The following is a 24,799-nucleotide window of genomic DNA, read 5'->3' on the forward strand; positions in this document are numbered from 1 at the left end:
TATTCTCTATCATTATCACTTCAGTATTCATCACCTCATTTAGAATTCTTCTTAATATCAACACTAATATCAACATTAAATAACATCAACATCAACACCATTAATCATATCTAACCACTCATTATCCTCCACTCCAAACCACACTGGCACTCTCAAATCCTATTATTTCCCTACAGAAACACATTACTTCATATCATATCATATCATATTATATCATATAAAATAAATCCAACCCAACCCAGCCCAATCGATATACAATCGACTCCCTATCAACTCCCCGTCCAACTCCATATGCAACTTCCATCCAACTCCGCATCCAAACCTCGCATCCAAACCTAGCCCCCAAACTCCTCTTCCAAACTCCTCATCCAAATTAAACTTCCAAACCATGCCTCCAAACTCAAGCTTCAACCGCCCTAAATCCCAACCCAACTACCAGAAAATGCAACAAATCGTCATGCCTTGAAATTCATTCAAAATCATTACCTAAAAGCAACCCCAAGCCGACTAAATCAATCCCATTCTTTCCCTTCCTTTCACTCTTTCGAACTAATCTCGTGTTCACATTCGTTTCTCTCCCCGTTTATGTTCTATTGCATTGCATTGCTACTTGCTTCCCTACTCATCTCCCCAAACGAGCATATACGCTCGAGGTAAAATTTCATGTCGATCCACTTTCAATCATGAATCTGTACCATTGCTCTTCTTGCTCACATGAGGTAACGTGATGTGATGTGATCGTCCTTCATGAACAAGTCGCTATGTTCCATACTATCGTGATATGTATGACGAGGATATCCTTTCGAATTTCGCTTTCATCGATCGATTTCGCGAGTTATCGTATTTGTTCACGCCTCACAGTAATCCTCGGTTCAACTATCCCTCATCATCACTTTTGAGTCGAATCGAATCAAGGACCTCAATCCAAATCACTCCAACCTCGTGATCATCAAATAAAATTCCCTTGGGAATTCATATTTTCATTCATCCCACACCCTTTCATTCAATAACCATCTTTCTCAAACCTCCAACCATTGTCCACCCTAGTGCTCTTAAAGCACTTGCATCCTTCGCCTTAATAATCGTACAAGCAGGTAACATTGGGTTCGTAGGATCAATATGTGATGCATCTTTTGCCGCTTGTTCAATCGCATCCATTTCCTCTTTGCATTCTTGTCCATTTAATGGACATACTATTATTGGTTGACGATGAGTGATATCTCGAGCGCCAGATAGATGAACCTTTAGGTTATGTTAGTTCTGCTTTCAAAATTTGAGTGGAATCAGTGAAACAGAGTATTGGTATAGTCCGCAAGCAAGAAAGAAGAAACATGTATACCTTTATAACAAGAAAGAACTCAATCTTATATAAAGTTGCCGTCGTCGTAAAAGAGTTAACAAAATGCATTGGAAAAGCCGCTTTTCCTCTCCTAATAATTCCCTCCGAATCCCTTAAATCCTTTGATGGATATATTAAACCAAGGGTTGTGAAATATCCCGCCTCTGGTAATCTCGTTCCCACCGTCGCAGTCTGCTTAGCTATTCGATTGATCTTCTTCGTAGGTTCATCGCCTTCAGGATTGTATGTGATTTCTTCTTCTATCCCAATTGTAATCTTTTGTATGACTACTTTGGTAGCCTTCTTTAACCAGATAGGATTGGGTAATAATGTGATAAAAACATCAACAGGATCCGAGGGACCGAATGACCATCGAGGTAGTGAGATTCTCAAAGTAACAAGATGATCCGAATTATTCTCTGCCAATTCCGGTCGCCTGTACATGCCAAATGTTGAAATAGTGTCATATCTTTGCAACGGAACTGGAAATGCGAATTTTTTTTGTTCTTGACCCTGTTGCACGGTAACCACCAATTCATAATAAGTTTCCGCTGTGCGACTAGGTAATTGTAGACTGGCCGGTGGGATCCTTCGATTTGATTCCTGTCCTCCTCTACCAAATGGTATGAATAAAACGAAAGGTAGATCCATCAAAACCACACTTTCGCTTTCCTTGCCTGCTGTACATCGAAACAATAGCAACTCCTTCCCAACCACATCCGTCGTTTCTCTTCGAGGCGTCCCCAAATGTTTCTTAGCTATCGATTCCGCGGATGGATGTATCGTTTCCCTTCGCTGTAAACATATTCGTACCAATGATATCGCTATCGGCGCAGAAATTCCAGTGAGGGGTCGAATCTCTACTTTACCCTCTACCCTAGGCTATAATCCACGAATTAATCCCAGATCCTCATGGAACTCGCAATCGCAAAACAGATGATCAAAATCTAAAGGGGGAAAAAAAACACATACAAGCGTAGCAGAAATACCTGGATAACCAACTAAAAAATTACTGTTGGGAGGACCGGAAACTCGGACAAAGGCAGACATATCGTGCACACCCAAAGATCACTGGCGCCACCGCGCAGGTTTGCGCCAACTTGGAAACAATGTTGTTGAGCAGTGTGAGTTGAGATTGAAAGTTCGAGTCTCATATGTAAATGTATATATGTATGTTTGTATGTATGCGGTAAGTCAGTTTGCGCGAATTGTGGGGTTGCGTGTCGATGATATAACTTTCGTTAACATATAAGCAAGGCTAAGCTTTCATCTGAGGATGATTCTTTTTTGTAAGTAAGAGTATTCCGTACTGAAGGGATGTAGTTTGGTTATAAAGTTCGATTAGTATGCGATCGAGTGAGAAAGTTCTGGATTTCCTTGGATCTTTGGTGGAAGGTTGATTTGTTTTTGTTTTTTGATATTGGAGAAGTAATGGAGGGAGAGAGAGTGTGTGTGAGAGTGTGAGAGTGAGTGAGTGAGAGAGAGATGTTTTTGATGAATAATGGGAATAATGAGTGAAGGAAGAAATTTCTAGAAATTATGGTATGAAATTTTTAGGATTAGATGTTTTATTGAAAGGAATAGCTAATTAATTAAAAATTGAAATTCAGTAACAATTGAAAGCGGTTATTCTTTTCATGGATGTAATTGAAATTGTAGGTAGATTGTAGGTGATTATGAAGCGTGGGCAGCTGCTAGGGATGTTGCTGGGTAGCTGGGTAGCTGGGTAGCTGGGTAGCTGGGTGACTGGGTAGCTGGGTGACTGGTAACTGGGTGATAGATAGGTAGATAGGGAGGATGATTCAAATTGTAAGGTTAAGGTAAGGCTCAAGATAAAGTATGGTGGTGTGAAGGTTTGATGCTTTCGTCTAGTTGGTGGTCCAGAGTCCAGACATCCAATCCAGACTTTAACCAAGCTGAAAGATATACCTGGATACCTACCTAGGTACCTACAGATAATGAAATCCAACATCAAAAATCAGGTTAAAGTAAGACTTATCAACAATGAAAGAGTTTCAATGCATGTATGTCACTATAGTAATCATTGAAAAATATCAAGAATGTTGATTTTCTTGTTTAATAAAGATTTATATCTCTCGTGCTCACAATCACAAGTATATAAATAGAGAATCAATCATAAATACTACCAGGTACCTAGTTCTAGATGAAAATGATGGAAATGACAGAAATAATAACCATCTCTCAAATCACTCAAAACACAACAAGCTTCTGAAGATCCGATCCACAACAATATCATGCTTAATCATACATATCTTACATAATCCCGTCCATCCACCTCACCCAATCACAACTCTTACACATTGACCTTACATCAAGCCAAAATATCAGCCTTGCCTAACCGACTTGTCCCAATAACCATAAAAATCCCATAAATTCCTCTCTAGCCTTCCACACTCCTAGCCTCACACTCACTTCAATATAAAAATTAAAAGCACCTGAGAGTCTCAGCCTTCCTTTCAGCTACCACGCCAATTTTCCAAAACACTACCACTACCATCATACCATACATACATTTACATATATTGAAATCGCAACGCCAACAAAGGAAAAAGAGATTCATTCATTCATTCATTCATCTTAAAAGAATCAAACAACCCATCATATAATGTCAGTAACTTTACATACCAGCTTAGGCGATATTAAAATCGAAGTTTTCTGCGAAAGTGTCCCGAAAACTGCTGAGGTAAATACTATCCTTTTATTTCGTGCTTTTCTCTTGCATTCTTTTTATACAATCAGAATTCAAGTAATGACGCTCCGCGGGCCACTGCCGTGGAGGCTTTTTCGCTTCGCTCTATCCTATTCCATCCCATCCCATCCCATCCCATCCCATTCTACCCTACCAACCCAATCCCCAAAACGCACTAACATCCTCCCCCTCCTAGAATTTCCTCGCCCTCTGCGCCTCATCCTACTACACCCAATCCCCAATCCACCGACTAATACCCACCTTCATGTTCCAAACCGGCGCCCCCTCCCCGACTAACCCAATCTTCTCCTCCCCACCCCCCAAATCCGGCACCTCCATCTGGGAAACACCATTTGCGGACGAAATTCTCCCTACACTACGACACAACGCACGAGGTATCGTATCTATGGCCAATAAAGGACCGTGTACAAATGGTTCTCAATTTTTTATTTTGTTTGCGCCGGCTCCGCATCTAGATGGGCAGAATACAGTATTTGGACATGTGATTGGGGAGGAGGGGATGAGGGTTTTGGGAGAGTTGGAACGCTTGGAAGTGGATAGGAAGAATAGGCCTTTAGAGAAAGTGGTGATTGAGAGGGTGACTGTGCATGCTAATCCGCTTGCGGGGTGAAGTGGAGGGGAGGATGTCATGATAATGGATGACTGGTATTAAATCAGGGACGATTAAACTACACGTGCAAGACGAACAATGTACTCGTCCGTACATCATATACCGCGCGGGGAAATAGAGGTTAAGTCTTAAGACTACATTGCATGCGTCTAGCCCATTCTAGACAAAGGATAAAAAAGATACCCCTAGATGCATAACATCTACCATCCATGTCAGCGTAGGACTCAAAAGAAAGCCCTTATTAGTCTTCGGCAGTTATTCCAAGACAGGTGAGCAGCCGGCCGATGCTACCTACAGCAGCGCAGCAACGCAACGGGAGATTCGGGAACACCCCTGTCCGCCTGTGTAACATCGGATACTGGACTAGTTGGTTCAATCTTGGGAGCCGAGAAGTAGGAAGTAAAATCAAGCAGGAATGATAGATAAATAGATGAGATACGATGGAAAGATACCTACCCAGAGAACCTGAATCAATCAATCAATAACTACCTAGCTATGATGGAGTTAAGTGAATTCAATTCGTAATTCCTGTTGGATGGTTACCCTACTGATCTACCTACCACCATACCTACCTACCTAGCCTACTATGGCATAACACAGTACAGTATAGTAAATAATAGTATCAAACTTCAAACTCAACGAGCGCTATACGAGTACCTACCTAGTATTAATAAGTACTCCACACCTTTATCCCATAAAGCCATCCGTTATTCCGTTACGCTAGCATATTTAACAAGCGAGCAGCATACAGATACAGAGTATCAAACGAGATATCATCATTCATCATCAACCTCATCTCATTTCATTTCATACTCTAAAGTTTGTGCTAGGAAAATATATACGCATTAAGCTTATTCGTTATTGATGTGAAACCTTCACCTAATTGAATATCAAGCATGAGCATGCTTGCAAATAGACGATTGCCGTAACGCCTTATGATGAACTAGGTACATATCCTAAAATCTATGTACCACCTAACTCCAGGTCCAGGAGTAATTCGTTACCCCTCCGCCCGCCAAATCGCATGATTGCATTGTGGGTAATCCCACAAGCCCAGTTTCATAATGACTTAGGGTATACGTCATGATACATTCGTACTCCCATACCTAAACCGATGACTTCGAAAATTATAGGATTACCTTCGACTGCTAACCAGGCGATGCCTAAAAATTGTTAGTGGCTAATTTGAATCCCGTATTACCATCTGAACTTACCACTATAAACTACGAGCTTCGTGACTACCTCAACATCATATCTCACACGAGGTTTTTCTAGTCTGGAGAACATCTCCGTCTCATCTAGCTCATTTTCCTGCCCAACAGTAATCTCCTCCTCTTCAGCATTATCCCCTTCAAGACCTGGAGTAGATAATCCTGGATTGTACATAACATGTCCTGCCCCCATCATTTGTTCATATGAACCAACTCTTGATTGAGCTGGAGTCAGTAAATTCATGCCTCCATGCATCGATGACATCCCGGAAGTTACGGCACCATCCATGGTCAGTTGCTGAGATTCAAAACTATCTTTCGTTTCTTTCGTGGTTGTTTGACGTGAACTCATCCCTTCGAAAATATCAGTAAGACTATCTCTTCGTCTCTTTTCTCGATAAGCAAGAGTTTCGTATGCATCGGCAGCCGATTGAGGTCCAACAGATACTGCCCTACCCCGTCCAACATGTCGTATAGATGAAATCAAACTTGGTAAGTCGGATACGGATGGCATGACATTATCGACCTTGAGTCTCGATGGAATGTTGTTATATTCTGAAGCAGGCATAAAGAATTTTCGAGGTAAGATTAAACCTGTGTTTTCGAAGGCCCGAAAAATATGTGGAAGGAACTTCAGCAATGTTGGCTTCATGACTTCTCTCCAAGCAAAAATGACCAATACACCGATGAGAACTCGCAAAATTACAACGGTCCAACCCATGTGGTTCAGGTCGAATGGAACAGTTGCTGGAACTGGGATATTCCAGGCCCAGCCACCGGAAGCATAATGCCAACCTCCAAGTTCAACTCCTATCATAACCGCTGCAAATGCGACACTATCGTCAAAACATGGGCAATCATCAGCCGGCTCGGGATGGACCCTTATAAGAATGATAATGACAATGGCGATTGTTACAGGAGCCTTCCATGTACTACTGTGAAGGTAGTTATCAATCGTTGATCCATACACACACTCAACGACAGATATCAGAGCTCCTAGTATACTCCCAACAATCACATCCACAAAACCATGCATACCACAATAAAGCCGTCCGAGTACAATAGACAAGGCGTACGAATAACTGACAATTTCCAGAGCTAGTTTCGTTGTAGGAAGCAGTTGACATTCTGGAGAATGGAGAGTGAAAAGCGCATACACAGCCACCGATACGGCATTAGCAGAATGGGTCGATGGAAATCCATACTCGAGGGCGGCGGATCCTGACATAGTAATACGATGTAGAGGTGGAGATAATGGTCTGGGTAGTGAGAACATATCCTTAATGAATCCTGTTAAAAAGACTCCAGTTGCTAATATATGAACCATCCTGAAATCCAGTTAGTCAATGTCTGCGACCAGCAGTCATGAAATCCATTACCCTCTTCCCAAAGATGTATGGCCACACCAAAATAGAATTGGAAGAACAATCATGAAAAAAGTATGTGTTCCAAGGTTCGCAGTGACAGCGAAATAAGTGTCCAGTGCTGGAGATCGCATTTTATCCTGCATCCAAGCTAAATATGGAGTCTCCCATCGAATTAAAGGCAATAAAGCCTGTCGCATATTGTATCTCCATGGTGGAAGTTTGCGCTTATCTGCGGGGTCGTTGTCAGTACACTTTCATCGAGTAATTTTGATGCGAATGAGTATGGCCTCGTCAAAGACTCGAGGAGAGAATTCGAGTGGCAAAGAGGAACGTCTTCGACAATCTGGTATTGCTACATCTGTTGATGTGCGCAATAGATGTCTTAATAGCAAGATAACGAAAAGTAGTAAAGGAGCAGTTTGCGCAGAAGTAATGCATAATCACTATACTCACAGTGATCTAAACTTTTCAAGCCTGCGTCGATAACATCTGCGGAAGGTGCAGTAAGTGAAATGGATGGTTGTTGAAGATTGTTAAGGTTATTATTTGATTTCTCAAGCTCTAGGCCGTCGCCATTTGGAGTCGGACACATGGATGCATTCGTTGAAGCAGCATCTAAATATTTTGCTCGTTTGAAATTAGAAAGTTCTTATCTTACAGAGAGGTAAGAGTTGAGGTAATTGGTTAGAGGAAGGAACGAGATGGAGGGGAAATCCTAATTAAGAAAGGGAAAAGGAAGACGAATGAGCGACAGAAAATCAATTCTCATTAAGAGGGGAGGGGGGATTTCTGATGAATGTATATTAAAACACCTTTCCCTTGAAGAAGAACGTTAAACATTAATAAGGCTATTCCGTCCATGGATCTATTGGGATTGAAGCAACACCAAGGTTTTTCAATAAAAGAATAGCATGGATTTGATTTGATTTGATTTGATTTGATTTTGATCTTCCTTTCGATCGAACCCCTCGAACAAGGCTTGACCATGGATGGGGGGTTGGATATGAATGAACTGCCGGTTACTTATCGCCGTTTTATTATCTCACCTCACTACATATACAGAGTATTACGGAGTCAAAAGTAAAGCCTTTTAACATTTTACATCACTAGCCACAGAGCCAAGCCACACGAATGAGCCGCTGGCCACAGAGCCACAGAGCCAAAAACCTAGGTACCTACCTAGTATAAACCACAAATCCTCCAGCCTTTTCTTTCATCCAATTCCAAGCTGCTCTACAGAGAGTATGTCATACCTGCCACATTTATTTTTGGTGGGTTCTTGTTGCCCCAGCAATCATTTATCCCATGCAATTGTAAATAACTCGAGCCTTCCTAACCAGACCACCTTAGCAAAGTTTAATATCTAACCCTATCACCACCAACCCAACCTTAAAGGGAAGCCTCTCAAAGACTTTCTTCCATTCTTTGAATCTCATTCTATCCATTCCATCAATTCCACCATTCCATCCACACAAGCCACAACTTTTTATCCATCATCCCAAGCTTATTCTATCATCAAATATTCCATTTGGGATCATTTTACGGGGTCCTGCTTAATAATAATCATCGTCGAAAGAAATAAGGTTCGCGTCATTAAAAAGTCATTCATTGACTCCATACGGATTCACTGGTACAACGTCGCTCTCAAAACATCATCTTCAGCTTCGGAAAGCAACAACCACAAAATAATATAATGGCTACTCAATATCAATCAAATCAATATTCAAGGCGAGAAAGTGTATCCGAAAAATACGACGCGACTCCAAGAAGGAAAAATACTCAACGGAGAGAACAAAGTCAGAGATCGAGTGACGGGACAGTTAGCACAATGATGAGCAATGCTTCAACTGGGAGAGAATCAGCGGCGACAAACATGACCGAAGGTCCTTCATATTCAAAAAAGATTGTGGTGGTTGGGGATGGTGGATGCGGGAAGACTTGTCTTTTGATAAGTTACAGTCAGGGATATTTTCCAGAGGTACGATGATACCTGTTGTGTTTAGAGCTCAGTCAATTTGCTATTTGGCTAACGCGTATTTAGAAATATGTTCCAACGGTATTTGAGAATTATATTACCTATCCGACACATCAACAAACAGGAAAGACACTCGAATTGGCGTTGTGGGATACCGCAGGACAGGAGGAATATGATCGTCTCCGTCCCCTATCATACCCGGAGACGGATTTGTTATTTGTTTGTTTCGCCATCGATTGCCCGAATTCCCTCGACAATGTTATGGATAAGGTGAGATGAATAAGGGGATTCATGGCCAGTTTATCATACTAATCAAATTTACAGTGGTATCCTGAAGTTCTACACTTTTGCCCATACACACCACTCATTCTCGTCGGTTTGAAATCCGACTTAAGAACGAAACGTACCTGTATCGATCTACTCAAAACTCAAGGTCTCACACCCGTCACTACCGAACAAGGAATGGCTGTTGCAAGAAAAATGGGAGCTCGTTACATGGAGTGTAGTAGTAAGGAAATGACCGGTGTGGAGGAAATCTTTACAGAAGCCATCAACACAGTTGTCGTCAACGATCGAAGCAACCAACCAACCACTTCATCATCATCTAGTACACCACCGGGTACATCAAATTCCCAAGGTGTAATCATTCCGAAAAAGAAGAAGCGCAGTTGTCGATTCTTGTAATGACCCATCCCTTCACCACATGATCAACATTACGCATTTCGATAAAGCACGACACGAGCATGATATTTTGAAACGACCTACGAACTGCATAATGTTACGGGGAGTGTATAATTGTGAAAATCTGCAATCATGGTGCAGATTTTAGGAAATTGAGCCTTGCATTCATTAGCATTGCCGCATAGTCATTAGCCTTTCTTCTTTCTTTTTTCTACTTATTTTTTTTTCATCACACTCTCATACCGCTGGAGCTGGACGGGACTGGACTGGACTGGACTTTCTCCGGTAATTTTTTTACTTTAAATTTTGATTTGCGGGTTGTTTTTTTTTTTGGACTTTCTTGTGAATCAGTTAGGGAATTTGAGGGAAACTGTGAACGCAACAAACTGATTATGAGCGAGCGAATCGTATCGACTCTTTCTTATGTATAACGAAACTTTGTGGGTAGACAATGCATAACATACTCTTAACGGATACATAATTTTTTTTAGCTTTGGTTTTCTTCTCGGTTGGGAATGCTGTGGATGATGTGATCTTGGTATAATTCGTGATGTTATGAGGTATTGTGAAATGTAAATTGTAAATTTCAAATGTAAATGTAAATAAGGGTATCATACTGCAAACCATAACTCCTTTCATATCCTCATTCATCCTTGTCCCGATTTATCATACTCATCCATCCAGCCAACCCTCCCCTTTTCCACTCCGCTTCCTTCCCCTTTCCTCCTATCCTTTCCCCCTACCACACACACGTACGCAATCCTCGCTCCCTCGCCTCTGCAAACTAAACCCCTAACTCCGCACTTCATCTTTCATTACTCCTCGGCCATAATCGTTTCCTCTCCTTTTTCTAGTTCTCTGTTTTCTTTCCTCCTGGATTTAAATATTTCTTCTTCGGATGCATTTGCATTTACATTTGGATTTGAATTTGAATTTTCGGGTGAGGTAGAGGGATCGGGATTCTTGGCCATTACGTTTTCGAATTGGGACCAGAGGGCTTCGACGGAAGAGAATTCGTTTCCGACCTGGTTTTTGGGAGGGGGATGAGGTTAGATTTTGGTGGGTGGTGGTGGTGGTGGGTTGTTTGATGGAGGGAGTGAGGGGAGGGAAGAGGGAAGGTGAGGGTGAGGGAGGGAAAATGGGGAGATGAAGGGAAGAGGAGCGGAATAGAGGAGAGGAACTTACGGCAATAACACCCTCTAATGAACGATTTAGTTTATTTATACTCGAGAGGACGTGTTCGAAACTCTAGAGAGGGGTGGGTTTGATTAATGATTGTTCTTTATCTTTTCTGGTGATTTTTGTGACGGAACTGCGAATTGCGCATGCTAATTGCTAATTGCATAAAACACAAAAGATGTGGTAAAGCAGGGCAGATTTGAGCAATGCTATTTAAGCTAGATAAAGCTAAACCGGGTAGTTGACAGAGGGGAGGCGCAAGATATAGTAAAGTCGTCGAGAGAGGACAGAAGGAGAATTGGGCAAAGCAAACAGGAAATATCGAGAGGGGCAAGAGGTTCTGAGGTTTTGAGAAGAGCCATAGAGTTTAAAGAAAAGAGGAATCAAAGAGCAATAAAAATATAAATCTTACAACAGCTATTTCCCCAAGTAAAATCTCGCGCTGCTGTTCGAAATAGGATTTTTCTGGTGCGCTGGGGAGTCGGTTGGTTGAGGAGGACATGTTTTTTGGTTTTTGGTGTTGATTTTGCTTTGGATTTTGCTTTGGATTTGGATTGTATTGAATTGACTTTGACTTTGGGTTTGGGATTGGGTTTTTATAGAGATAGCAGAGGAGGGGATCGGTTGAAAAGAGGAGGGAAGGACAGATGCGGCGCGGTTTGATGTGAGTGTAAGGTAAGAGTGGTGATTTTGCGCGGTGGTGGGATTCTTTTGGTGTGACTATGATTGTGATTGTGGTGCCGTATGGTGGGGGAGATAGAAGGAGAGGAGGTAGGGGTGTTTTTAGAATGGCATGGGGTGGAGATAGTGATGCGCATTCTGAAGTGAAGTGTGGTTTTTACTCTTTTACTTTTACTTTTCTTGTTACAACGCAGCACAACACAAATAATATGATTTCTATATTCGTAAAACAGAAGATGATCTTGTGTTCTGATTTGAGGAGTTGATTTCTTTTCAGTAAATAGATACTTTACTCTTGGTGAGAGTTTCTATATGGGTATATCAGCAAATGAAGATTCACCACGAAAGTTCTGGTGCCCTCGAATTCGGAATGTTTAGAAATACCTCTTTACCTAGGTAACCTTACTCATACCATCTAGAAGTTCAACTTGTCAAGTTTGATGAGTTTTGCCTCATATTGCTTGCTAAAACAAGTCCATCATCTTTATCTATAATCTGGATTGAGTGAGACTTCTGCGCTAGGGAAGTCCCGGCTTGCTAGTTATCAATAGTGTCATTTTTCACATCTGCAATACATATATGAAGTACTCATATCTATTATATTGCTCTTTCATATAACTCTGCTCATTTTCCGTCTTAGATGATACAATTTTTGTCAGTATTATCCTACTCTCTTCGGTTACTCGTTGAGAATTGAGAATATTTCGTTTGCTTTAATTTCACTTTGCTACATGTTTGCGGTCGGAATCAAAAGTTAATATTTGTTTTGCTGTGGTTGTTATATCTAGTGTTCAAGTGTTTTTCAAGTTTGAGAAATCTGAACAAGAATGTATTATTATTAATAAAGGCAAAACTACCTATTTTCATTCTTGTGATCAAGTCAAATACTTACAGGATATCAATAGTCTGGATTAGCAGTCTAGACATATATTTCCAATGTTGGAAGATTTGGAATATTTGACTATGAATCATTGTTTCAAATACTTTCAATATTCAAGTTCAACTAATTACTATCTAAATAAAACACGAAACTCCAATTAGATTCTACAATTCAAAGGCTTTGCATTATTGGACTGCAGTCTGGAGAATTTCCTGACCATGCGCCGCTCTACTGGCTCGCAGCACACTAATTTCAAACACACAATCTCCTATGGTCTTCTAACACTTCGTAAGAGTTTGGTTTCTGCGATGTATTCCCTCCTAACTATCAAATCTAACAAGACAAGTCCTCACAGGCAACACCACCATACAACATGACTGAATAGCACTTGTTAACTTTTAAGCAAAATGTGGTTTTTGTACAAGGATACACACCTGTATAGACTAACCGCCCTGCGCTAACGCTCAAGCATCCTTTCAGTCAATCTTTTCATAGTAATTGGACAAATCTCTCAAAGGATTACTATTTTCCAATCCCGATGAGCCATGACGGGCTATCTGAATGACGTATCCCATGTTGACTAAGAGCTCCAGTCTTAGTTCTTCAGGGAAGTCTTTCGAATTCGTTTCAGTCAGTGAAGGAGGCATCTCCCATGTGAGTAAATCTAGGAGGAATTTATGTATTAACATATTTTTTGTTGTGTACTTCCACATGTAGGAAAGCCATGAAGTTGTGATGTATCCCGTCGCCTTTGTAAATTCATAGTACTTTTTAATACATTGATTCTTCAAAGCTGGTACACGAGCCATATCAGCAAATAAGTAAAGATCCAGAAGAGCAGTCATATGAGGATAACAAAAGTTTGTAAGTGCTACATTACTTCTGTCGTCAAGATCACCGTTTTTCGTCTCTAAAATCATCTTTCCCTTTGAGTTGCTGTTCTTCATTAAGTCGTCATTTCCTTTAGATTCATCGAAGCCTATGAGTGGTCTTTCGTTACTTTTGTTGTCAAGGTCAGCCCCTTTGCTATTTTTCGCCTTTTCGGCTTTCCATTCAGCAATTTCCTCATAAGCGCTGCCAAGCTCTTGCTTGTAAAGCCAGTCTCTGAAGAGCTTGAAAGTATTATCATTCGTCTTAAGAAATTCTATAGTGGCACACTCAAGTCCTTCTGAATAGCGTTCGCAAGCTTCTCCAAGATATGGTGAATGTTGGTAAAGGATGTCCTTTTCGACTGTGTATGCGTTTCGATATTTGCCTCCTCTGACGTGAACAATATTACGATCTTTTTCTCTAATACTTCATCAGCCGACGTTCAATATAGTACTAAAAGGCAAGATTGGCGTGCAATAAGCACTTGAATTTGTTTTCCGTTACGTTCGCAGTTTATATATCAGTCTTTGGTAAAGCGTAATTGTACTTACTTTTGCTTCTCAATCACAGCTTTAATAAATGGTGACATATGGCTGTCGGGAGGCATGTTGGATTTCGTTTTGATAGGTTTTTGAAATTGTCAGAAGTCGACTTTCTTGCAAAAGTGGAAGCGATTGCACGCAAGGTTCTAAAGAGAAGTCGATGTATGTAAATGTTTTATAGAAAGCCTTTGAATGCAGAGCTGTCGTTGTGAAAATACGATGTAATTTGTTCGTATGCACGCCGATAAAAAATTCCAGTACTTTTACTAGCTAGGTAGGTCATAATTAGATAGTTGTATCTAACCTGTCGCCGTACAATTGCCAGAAATAGTTACGGTCCATCACAAATTGAATCACACAGCAATCTAGAATCTTGATCATGGAATACGCGTCTACAGGGCTAGTGTACTGATTTTTGCACGTATTTAAGTGGCGTGTATATTATAAGCTGTGAGGTGAATCATTCATATTGGTTTTCATAACCCGCGGGCAAGAGGTTCTAGGAAGCATTCACTTGTAATTCCATCTTTGTAAATCTAGAAGATAGTATTTGCAATGTGTTTAATGATTAGAATAGTAGTTCTGGTTATTGTCATAACGGAAGTCGGAGAATACTAATAGTGCTGGGCTTTTCTTTTGGTGATGGGAAGATGGTGGATGCATTGGAATCGTTTGGAATAATTATTCAAATCATTTAAAAACATTGAAATCATTTCCAATGTTGGATTGTTTTCAGATTTTCAAAACTCACATCTATTCTGCTAATCTGGATTTTTGTACATCCTAGTCTGACCATTGGTTTGACTTACGCAAGATGCTATATTCGTATTGAGAACAGATGATGCGGAGCATTTTGCTTTTCAGAGCGAGGCAAGCACGATAAATGGTTTACCAGATGTATGACTATGGAACATATCATCATTATACTCGTGTGAACAAGATCCTCGGTTTAGCATTAATAGCTAACCGTGTGTTGGTGTTGAATCAGACAATGAAGTTGCAATTTTTCAAATGCGGCATGCCAAGGACTCGCATAAGCTCCTTTGACATGCTAAGTTTGGAATAATATTATAACATTCTTCTTGGATATTAACTTTCTATATCGTAATTCCTATACTTGTCTTTTTCTTCTGTTCTCTTTTAGTATGCAGCCCACCGACTCTAGAAATTATAACTTTTCGACAAATTGACTTGCTTCGCGCACGAAACATTCCCGCAAGACTAACATTAAAACCCTGCTCATTCACCTCTTCGTCTATACTTATCTAAAATTTTCCTTGGCTCTTCATGTTTAGAATACAAAGCCGCCCCAACATCATTCATAATCTTATCTAAATATCTCGCTTGTTTAGCTTCTGACGAAAGCCTAAGTTTGGGACCAAGCTCTTTCAATGTCTCCCTATAAGTAAGCGCATCACCCGAATAATCAAAATGTCGAGTCGCCCTATCAACCCCTCTTTCCCACCTACGTTTCTTATCCTCAAAATCCCCACCTCCACCAACCTTCTTCACTTCAACATGCCTCTCCCTAAACTGTTCCACGGGCAAACTCTCCCAATTCCCCTCCTTAAGCACCTCAATCGCCTTTAAAAATCCACTCACATCTCGAAATCCCTTTCATCCTCAACTCCCTCCCACTCAACACTATCCATTGTATCCGGTCTCACAGGAAACGGCAAACAGTCCGGCAATTTTCGCATACAACATCCCCCTATTCTCATCCCTTCTGCACCCATCCCAATTTTACCACTGGATATCCTTCCGAATTCCCCCATCACCTTTTAAATTCTTCCATTATATCATATTGGCGGCATCTGCTTCTTCGCTATTAAGGTGATATATCAATCGTTTCATTCCTTTGAAATCATTATACATGGTGCGGAATGATATTGTTGCGGAGAATAGCCCGGATTTCATGGTATCGTAGCGTTGGAATAGTAGGTATACGTGTGTGGAATAGTGGTTTTGAGGAGAGACGTTGACGCCTGGGGCGTGGAATACGGGGTGCAGTTTTGAGCGGATGGAGATGATTTTTGGCGGGGGTCGTTGGTGGTGTTTTTTCTTGGGTTTGGAGGGGTTTTCTTCGCTGCGCCAGAATCCGAAGGTGGGCATGGTTTTTTGGGGGTGGGGTGCGGGATGTTGGATGATGGATGATGGATGGAAGTTTTAGTTGGGAGTGTACCACTCTTTGGGGGGCACTGGGCGTGGTTTTTTTTGGCTGCTTGGTATGTGTATTTTTTTGCGCTCGAGGTCACTGGGTTTTCCAACATTGACTATTGGATTGGTCGATGAGATGGTTGGGACTGGACTGGCCTGGCCTGGTCTGGTCGGGAGTAATTAGAGAGCTTGTTTGTCTGAGCCTCCTGGTTGGGCTTTTAGTACCAGTACGTAACCGCTCGTTGTGATTTTGTTTCTGCTATTGGTTTATATAATCTGTTTTTACTGTGATGGTAGTTATATTTGGTTATTATATTGTACTATGATCGATCTAAATGTGTGTTGATAATTAATTAATCTATGATTTATATCATGATATTATGATATATAATCCTCTTCCTCCTCTACTCATTTGAGTTATATCTCTCCTCACTTTTTCTAATAAAATACTTCTTTCATTATTATTATAAATTCCAAAAAAGAAACCCAATTCAGAATATATTGTTACGAGGTTTGCCGTCTAGATCACGTGAAAGTGCTCTAGGCTCTCGAGGTGGTTTATAACTAGGCGTCAAGCAGGGACTTAAAGTAATGACAATAATGCAATTTGTAACTAATAGTAGAGTATACTAAATGATTGATCTTGAGCACGAAGCTCTATACAAAGGAAATCCATCTTGATTATATAGTCCTTCATGCTTCTATGATCACTACTGATCACTTGTGATCACGTGCCTTGGTAGTTGTGTAGCCCGTCGTAACATATATTTGATTCCTTTTTAAATTATAAAATAATCTATAATTCAATCCCTTAACTGATTCTATTTATATATAACCAATTAGAAGTTCTATTAAAATCTAATTTTATAGATCTATTAATTATATCCTTTATCTATTATATTTAATCCGTATAGCGATTCGAAATACGCCTAGATTATAGCAAAAATAAGTCAAACAAAGCAATGATAAAATATAACATTACCTATTACGTTCAGTTCACTAATGGTTATACAGAGATCTTGTCCTTCTATTGGAATCAAGCTTGCAAGTTGTTCTCGCGAGCTCAATTCCAGGATTTCAGGTGGATTGTAGTGGAACTATTCTGCTCTATGTTAAGAAGGACTAGCTCGTACAAGGGAAGCAACTCCTATTCTAAAAGATAAACTCGTTTATTTCATGCTAAAGACACACCTTACATGTGAATTTAGGGGTCATTTCTTGATTCTAATTCTTAATTATAACCTCACACCTTATGGAATGCTAGGTATTAGTCACAGTTACTTGAAAACTTTCTGGCCGTGTGTGAAACGAATGAACCTCCACCAGGCACTTACATTGTGGATTTTCAATGTATCTTCATAAACACATTCAAATGGTCTAGATTCATAGTCTATTAGTGGCCCTGATCTAAAAAGTCCCCAGTCTAGTGGTACATATCCTCGATCATCATACATATAGATTCCATTCAGGAACTGTATGTACGACAATGAAAAGAGTACGTAGTTATCTCTAGATCTTCCATCATACCGCCATTTCCAAGTAGTCTTACTAAGTTACTCGTGCGATTTGGTACCGGATATGCAAAGTATTTGATTGCCGGCTCATGGTTTTTGTCGATCCTTTGTGCCCTATGTATTTGATATTGGGCCATTGGATCTTGGTAAATGTTGGTTGCGAACGTTGGATTCTCCCGACTTTTCGGATGGAGTCACAAAAATGGATCATGATTATCGGTGTCCTGCATCAGAGTCACGCGTGGATGATGACGTAGTTGAGGCTTTGAGGCTTCATCCAACCTATCTCCAACCTGGTTTGAAATGTTTTAGTCGTTTTATCTTTTAGTCCCCCCTTTATAAATCTTTCTCATGCAGTTTAATTATGCACGATGATACAATTTCACTACTCAAGTACGGCATACTGCCTGCAATCATCAATCCCACTATCTGCTTCCTCATCAGCCCCAAAAATGATCGGGTTCCTTTGAATGGTTGCCACGCATCCAAAATATTGCAAATCGTGAAAATAAACCTCATGACCCTTAATTGGTAACACGATAGTTGTAAGAGGAAACTTAGATATATTGGAGAAGGTTTATCCCTTCATTTTAGATTTTCTTTCGAGGTTATCCCTATACCATTTTTATCAGATTCAACGATTTTATTTTATTTTTGATATCTATCAATTTTATCATCACAGATCAATCTTATAACTATACGTCGCTACCAAGAAATCAAGAGACCAATCACAAATCATCCTTTCTATAATTTTACCCTCTAAACTCAATTCTATCCCTCCAAGACCTTTATACCTTTCATCCATCCAATACGAATCATCGTTCAACCTTGCAGTATACTTTAATCAAGGAACGGACCTTACCACCCACCCATCAGTATACTACGAACCATACTATAATCTACACTATACAACGGCAAAACCCTAATTCAACAAAATGGATTATGCCCCAGTAGCTCTCCAAGCAACTGATGTTTTAGTGGACAAACATTTTCATAAAATTCCTGACAAGGCATTTAGGAAAGAAACTTACAAACCACGAGTTCCTTTTAAAAACAGCAGAAGAAGACGTAGGGAAGAGGAGGCACGAAGAAATTCTCGTGATCAAGGAGAATATCAAGACGAACGGAGAAATTCAAAAGATTCAAGAAATCAAGAAGATAGGAGTAGTGGAGTCCCAAGACAAGAAGAACCATACCGGGATCCAGAAATCGAAGAAGCGGGCTACGATTCCGAACCTGATTATACATCTCGACAACGTGAAAGAAATAGGCGGGAGAGGGATTGGGATTCAAGGGAGAGAGAGAGAGATTTCAGAGATATACCGAGACATAGTGGTGCAGGTATAGGTGGAGGTATAGGATATGGATATGGGAATTCTTACGAAGAATCCCATCACTCCAATGATGCTGCACCACATCCAATTTATAGTCAACAACCACCACATTTACGACCTGAATATCTTCCTAAATATGTGGCTCCTTCACAATTAGCATCGGATAATCAATATCCGTATTATTTTCCTCCACCACATATATCACCATTCTCAGATTCATTTGTTAGGGATGAAAGAGAAAGAGATAGGGGATTATAATTGTGATGATGATTCTGATGAACGATACGATCGAGAAAAAATACAAAGACCAAAACATATCCAAAGACGTAGTTCCTACGACGATATCCACAATCAACGAGATTCCCCCTCTAATTATAACTCAGACCAAAGACTCTGCAAACGAGACACACAACGCAGAGCCCGCCCATTGCACAGTACCCAATTGCAAACAGCCCACAGAACCAAAGAATCCCACATGGAAAATATAAAAGATCGCGCGGATAGATACGGATTAAAAAGTGAAGCTAAAGGTCTATTTACGGATTCTTCGAAGGGATTAGCGGGTGGTGCGATTGGGGCGTTGCTTGGGGGGTGGGCGGCGGAGAAATTACAAGAGGCGCAGACGGGGAGGGATAGGAAGGATTTGGGGGATAGGGGGAAGATTTATACGTTGATTGGGGCGGCGGCGGGGGGGTTGGTGGTTAATGCTGTGGTTGAGAGGTGGGAGGATGGGAAGGGGGAGGGGAAAGGAAGGGGTGAGAAGGGGGAGAGGGAGAGAGAGAGGGATGGGAGAAGTGAATGCGGAAGAAGAGATTCGGTTAGGAGTCGTAGGGATAGGGATGATAGCTGGTAAAACACCCATCATACGATGAGGAGATTAAGGTGGTTGATACGAGTTATGATGGAAAGAATGATTTGTATTGATATTATTGAGGTGTACCGGTTAGGGTGAATGGTGGTTAAGCTTGACGGTATTCGCGTTTTGTATGCATGTATGGAATGATTTACGATGATGATAAATATGAGAATGAGCGATGATTATGAACTTTTTGATATCGGATATTTGGATGCAAGTATGTGTTGTATTTTAAATTATTTATAGTTTATAGTTTATGATTTATGATCTATAAATGATAAGATGATATGATATAATATAATAAATTTATAGTTAATTATTTGTTCACTAAATTATTAACATGGTTTATCAGCGAGTCGCCACTTTTTCACTTATTCAACCACTTTAAACTTATTTTAATCAACAATTATTGAATCAATTGATTTAAACTATCAAGAATCTAATAATCTAGGATCTATTATACTATTCTGATAAGTTCTTGAATTATGACCAGTTTTTCCACACTTACTACAGCATCGACTAATAGATGATTCCCTATTAGAATTTCCCCCATTTTGACGCTCGTCGCGTTGAATCTGATTATCAACCTCTTGTTGTGATAATATATCTTCAGCTTCTTGTCCAGTAAGTACTCCTCCATTACGTAGTTATTGGGTTTCTTGAGACCAGAAAGAGCATCAGATTGAATTGATTGATTCTCTAGCTAAGCAGTTAAGCTGCGAGTATATATTCAAAAAAAATGAAGGAATAAGGTTAGGTATTCAGCCTTCGGAATTAAAGTGCTTTGAAATCAAAATATTGAAAGCAAACAAACAGTATACCAAAAAGGAAAGAATGAATTAAAAGTTGAGTTTTGTTTGCTCCTTATATGCATCATGCAATATATATGCATATGCTGCCAAGATCCCAAGAGGTCAACAGTAGTTGAATTTTTTTGGCGCATCGACGTTTACTTAATGCCTCATTTGCTCTTCGAAGCATACGATTCTCAGCACTCAAAAGTGTAACTTCATGTGCCAGTCTCTCTGTACCTTTAGCTAAAGCTTGCACAGTCTCAAATATAGGTGTAGGAGAGCTTGATTGATGACGAGCCATTCGAGCTTTTACTAGAGTTGATTGTAAGAGAGCCTCAATTAGATTATGAGGGGTTTGAGAGATCCAGGAGTTGGTAAGTTCCAAGGAGGTAGATGAAGGAGTAGAAGTACGAATTCTAATATCTAGTTTTGAGAGTATAGATTGAGGATCGAATGATATTAGACCTGCTCCTCGAAAACCAGCTTTCATATTTTGAATAATAAATGATTGTAAATATACAGCTTTGAAGGTTATAAAGAATTCAATCTTGATAATATAATTGATATAAGCTTTGATAAATCCTTTAATTTGATAACTATATGAATGTTTGAATATGTCAAAATATTTAACATCGAGTAGTTGAGTTAAATGACTTGAATGTGGTGGTAATTTGAGGCATATAATATCATTTGATTTGCAATATGATTGAAAAGGTATTGATTCATAACTTTCGTGCTTATTCAATATTAGTATTCGATATTTGCCCTTTCTTTGACGAATAGTATATTTATCGAAATGCTTTAATCATTCTAACCCTATCTCATTATTCGTCCATCTATTGGAAGTAGATTTAATAACCTAATCCGCAGGAAAATCGGTTTCGGTATATCAATTGAAAAGATGAACTTGTCCTTGAACTATCAGAAATAGAGTGTAACGATACTGTACTGGAGGCAGCGGCTGCCTGAGGTTTCGTCTGGTTGGTAGTTATGGGTTAAGGCTTTATCACTGGTATTCACTTGGAAGTGAAGTCGTTACTAGATCAAGTAGAATGTAGGTAAACTAATTAATAACTAAGTTGAGCACGAAGCTCTTATACTATGAAACTATTTTGATTATATACTTCTGAATGCTATTGGATAGTCTGGATAGACTGGTCTACCTAGGCTATCCCCTAGACTGGATAGACCAGTCTATCCAGTCTATCCATCACGTGATACTACTATTTGCCTCATGACACTAATCCTAATGATGAATCATGACATAGAGGTATAGTTTCATTTTCTTTATTATTATATATAATTACCGTAGCCCATTCTCAATTGTCTGATTGTATTGTCTTACTTCTACTATTGTTACGATAGTAACAACTGACTAATTAGGAGAGCTTGGACCTTGTGCAAAAGCGATCAGATTTCATCGAATTAATATGTGATCTGGGTCACTTTAGGATCGTATGCGCATGCATCGTCAGAAAACACGTGACTTGGAGCTTTTGGAGCTTGAGGATCCAAAAGGATCCAAGGGAGCATGAATATCTATATAACCAAGATGGATTCCCTTTGTATAGAGCTTCGTGCTCAAGATCAATCATTTAGTATACTCTACTATTAGTTACAAATTGCATTATTGTCATTACTTTAAGTCCCTGCTTGAAGCCTAGTTATAAACTACCTCGAGAGTCTAGAGCACTTCCATATGATCTAGACGGCAAACCTCATAATATTATTGTCATTACTTTAATCCCTGCTTGACACCTAGTTATAAACCACCTCAAGAGTCTAGAGCACTTCCATATGATCTAGACGGCAAACCTTATAACAATCAGTTAAATAATTAATCTATTATTAATTATATAAAATATAAATATAAATATAAATACAAATATAAATATAAATGTTATGAGGTTTGCCGTCTAGATCATGTGGAAGTGCTCTAGACTCTCGAGATGGTTTATAACTAGATGTCAAACAGGGACTTAAAGTAATGACAATAATGTAATTCGTAAGTAATAGTAGAGTATACTAAATGATTGATCTTGAGCATGAAGCTCTATACAAAGGAAATCCATCTTGATTATATAGACCTTCGTGCCGTATGTCCCACCGTTACCCTCGATATAAATCAGTGGGATCGGTGGGAGGCCTTCCCACCATTCCCCTCGATTTAAATCGGTGGGACGAGTGGGACCACGTGACCCCTTATTTAGTCATGTGATACGGGTTTTAGTCATAACTGAATACCGTCGTAACAATAAATATAAATATTCAAGAAAATATTAAAAGGATTCATTTCATCTCCACCTCTTATATCTTATCAATGATATATTCATCTATTCATCTATCCACTCATAAACTCATAAACTTATAATGCAAGCTCCCACTTCCATATACATTTATATATTTTTCTCTTTCTTTCTTTGTTCCTTTCCTCCTTCTGAAAACACCCCAAAAGTCCGACAAATATCAACTATTCATTCATTATCATTACTCCTCCCTAACCATTTCTTCCCCTTAGAAACTACAACCAACAGACAAAAGCCAGAAACCAAAGCAAAAGAAACTTATCAATGCCAAAACCAAAATAGAACATACCTACTCCATCCATCCTACCCCACCATCCACCAAACCCCCATCACAAATAAACCTTTCAATTTCAACGCACCTCCATCCTGAAGCACATTCAAACCTCAAAAACTTAATCCCCCTTAAAATGATGCGTTCGCCGGGAATCGAACCCGGGGCCCATCGACGTTATTCCGGATCTCTTTCCTGATCAGGAGAGAAGAAGATGGCAACGATGGATTTTACCACTAAACCACAAACGCTTGATAATTGATTGATAATTGATCTATTTTGTTGAGGGTGTGTTGATTGCTCACGATATCATTTAATTGAATTTAAATGTGATGGGTGGGTAAGTTGACAAAGATTGTGGATGTATGTATGTATGTTGAAAGTGGGAGGGGAAGTGGAGATTTATACAGAGATTTTTAGGGTGTAAGGTTATGGTTATTGTAGGGTGATGAATAAATAATCACAGAGAATTGATTGTAGGTTATCTGACTTGTGATTAATCTTTCTGTAAGGTTATTCAGTACGAGTTTGTTACGAGGGTTGCCGTCTAGATCACGTGGAAGTGCTCTAGGCTCTCGAAGTGGTTTATAACTAGGCTTCAAGCAGGGACTTAAGTAATGACAATAATGATATGCAATTCGTAAGTAATAGTAGAGTATACTAAATGATTGATCTTGAGCACGAAGCTCTATACAAAGGAAATCCATCTTGATTATATAGACCTTCGTACCGTGTATCCCACCGTTCCCCTCGATATAAATCGGTGGGACGGGTGGTACCACGTGACTCACTAAATAGTCATGTGACGCGGGGCTTAGTCATAACTGAGTACCGTCGTAATACTGCCTAAGGTTCGTCGGTTGGTAGTTATGGGTTAAGGCCTTATCACTGGTATTCACTTGGAAGTGAAGTCGTTACTAGATCAAGTAGAATGTAGGTAAACTAATTGATAAATAAGTTGAGCACGAGGCTCCTATACTATGAAACCATTCTGACTATATACTGATCCTTTTCAGGAGCCTGGAGGCTCCATCACGTGCCCTCGTTTATCCCAGGACACTAATCCTGGGAGTTCCTATCCTAGGTTCCTTATCGCAGGTGATAAGGGACCCCCCGGTAATCGGCGGCCTAAATACCGATAACTAACTTTATCGAGTAATCTCAGTCGTGGTTCATAACACTACTCTCTATCTGACCGATAAGGTTACCCATTGTTACTGCCAAAAAGGAAGGCGGTAACATGTGGCAGAAACCTCCACGAAACCAACAGTTTAGAATACTCCCATTCAACAACCACAAAAGTTAATTACAATCAGATACAAGAAACAACAAAGAGCAGCACCATCGACGAGCACAACGCCACTATACTTATCGACTAATAATATCTTCCTTTGCTTTTATACCAATATGGCTAATATTTCTACTGTTACCTTACGAGGACCTCGCGACCTCGAAGACCCGGCAGTTACGCCCGAATTCCAATACCTTAAGTCCGCCTCCC

At 39.9% G+C, this 24,799-nt stretch overlaps 9 protein-coding genes and 1 non-coding gene across 10 annotated transcripts; 3 read left to right on the forward strand and 7 right to left on the reverse strand.

Moving 5' to 3' along the window:
- Nucleotides 1-999: 999 nt before the first annotated feature.
- Nucleotides 1,000-2,389, reverse strand: SS1G_02179 (hypothetical protein; the record flags this gene model as incomplete). Its single annotated transcript, XM_001595914.1, has 3 exons — nt 1,000-1,242; nt 1,523-2,221; nt 2,312-2,389. 3 exons carry the CDS (start codon nt 2,387-2,389, stop codon nt 1,000-1,002), a joined length of 1,020 nt encoding a protein of 339 aa, XP_001595964.1.
- A 1,925-nt stretch (nt 2,390-4,314) lies between these two features.
- Nucleotides 4,315-5,076, forward strand: SS1G_02180 (hypothetical protein; the record flags this gene model as incomplete). Its single annotated transcript, XM_001595915.1, has 3 exons — nt 4,315-4,647; nt 4,897-4,949; nt 4,986-5,076. The coding sequence occupies 3 exons, from the start codon at nt 4,315-4,317 to the stop codon at nt 5,074-5,076; spliced, it is 477 nt and encodes a 158-aa protein (XP_001595965.1).
- Nucleotides 5,077-5,739: 663 nt separating this feature from the next.
- Nucleotides 5,740-8,245, reverse strand: SS1G_02181 (hypothetical protein; the record flags this gene model as incomplete). Its single annotated transcript, XM_001595916.1, has 4 exons — nt 5,740-5,843; nt 5,895-7,219; nt 7,708-7,873; nt 8,224-8,245. 4 exons carry the CDS (start codon nt 8,243-8,245, stop codon nt 5,740-5,742), a joined length of 1,617 nt encoding a protein of 538 aa, XP_001595966.1.
- An 886-nt stretch (nt 8,246-9,131) lies between these two features.
- SS1G_02182 (hypothetical protein) lies at nt 9,132-9,917 on the forward strand (the record flags this gene model as incomplete). The annotated part of the gene is made up of 3 exons (XM_001595917.1): nt 9,132-9,236; nt 9,300-9,503; nt 9,558-9,917. The coding sequence occupies 3 exons, from the start codon at nt 9,132-9,134 to the stop codon at nt 9,915-9,917; spliced, it is 669 nt and encodes a 222-aa protein (XP_001595967.1).
- Nucleotides 9,918-10,729: 812 nt separating this feature from the next.
- Nucleotides 10,730-11,595, reverse strand: SS1G_02183 (predicted protein; the record flags this gene model as incomplete). The annotated part of the gene is made up of 3 exons (XM_001595918.1): nt 10,730-10,939; nt 11,100-11,162; nt 11,506-11,595. The coding sequence occupies 3 exons, from the start codon at nt 11,593-11,595 to the stop codon at nt 10,730-10,732; spliced, it is 363 nt and encodes a 120-aa protein (XP_001595968.1).
- Nucleotides 11,596-13,130: 1,535 nt separating this feature from the next.
- On the reverse strand, nt 13,131-14,131 carry SS1G_02184 (predicted protein; the record flags this gene model as incomplete). The annotated part of the gene is made up of 2 exons (XM_001595919.1): nt 13,131-13,944; nt 14,076-14,131. The coding sequence occupies 2 exons, from the start codon at nt 14,129-14,131 to the stop codon at nt 13,131-13,133; spliced, it is 870 nt and encodes a 289-aa protein (XP_001595969.1).
- A 411-nt stretch (nt 14,132-14,542) lies between these two features.
- Nucleotides 14,543-16,178, reverse strand: SS1G_02185 (predicted protein; the record flags this gene model as incomplete). Its single annotated transcript, XM_001595920.1, has 4 exons — nt 14,543-14,602; nt 14,876-14,922; nt 15,314-15,650; nt 16,014-16,178. The coding sequence occupies 4 exons, from the start codon at nt 16,176-16,178 to the stop codon at nt 14,543-14,545; spliced, it is 609 nt and encodes a 202-aa protein (XP_001595970.1).
- Nucleotides 16,179-18,672: 2,494 nt separating this feature from the next.
- Nucleotides 18,673-19,924, forward strand: SS1G_02186 (predicted protein; the record flags this gene model as incomplete). The annotated part of the gene is made up of 2 exons (XM_001595921.1): nt 18,673-19,247; nt 19,462-19,924. The coding sequence occupies 2 exons, from the start codon at nt 18,673-18,675 to the stop codon at nt 19,922-19,924; spliced, it is 1,038 nt and encodes a 345-aa protein (XP_001595971.1).
- An 876-nt stretch (nt 19,925-20,800) lies between these two features.
- On the reverse strand, nt 20,801-21,211 carry SS1G_02187 (hypothetical protein; the record flags this gene model as incomplete). Its single annotated transcript, XM_001595922.1, has 1 exon — nt 20,801-21,211. The coding sequence occupies one exon, from the start codon at nt 21,209-21,211 to the stop codon at nt 20,801-20,803; it is 411 nt and encodes a 136-aa protein (XP_001595972.1).
- Nucleotides 21,212-23,438: 2,227 nt separating this feature from the next.
- SS1G_14573 lies at nt 23,439-23,549 on the reverse strand. Its single transcript has one exon. It is a non-coding gene; the product is annotated as a tRNA-Gly (tRNA).
- Nucleotides 23,550-24,799: the final 1,250 nt, after the last annotated feature.

The sequence above is a fragment of the Sclerotinia sclerotiorum genome, genomic scaffold, assembly GCF_000146945.2.
Source record: "Sclerotinia sclerotiorum 1980 UF-70 scaffold_3 genomic scaffold, whole genome shotgun sequence".
Lineage (NCBI taxonomy): Eukaryota > Fungi > Ascomycota > Leotiomycetes > Helotiales > Sclerotiniaceae > Sclerotinia > Sclerotinia sclerotiorum.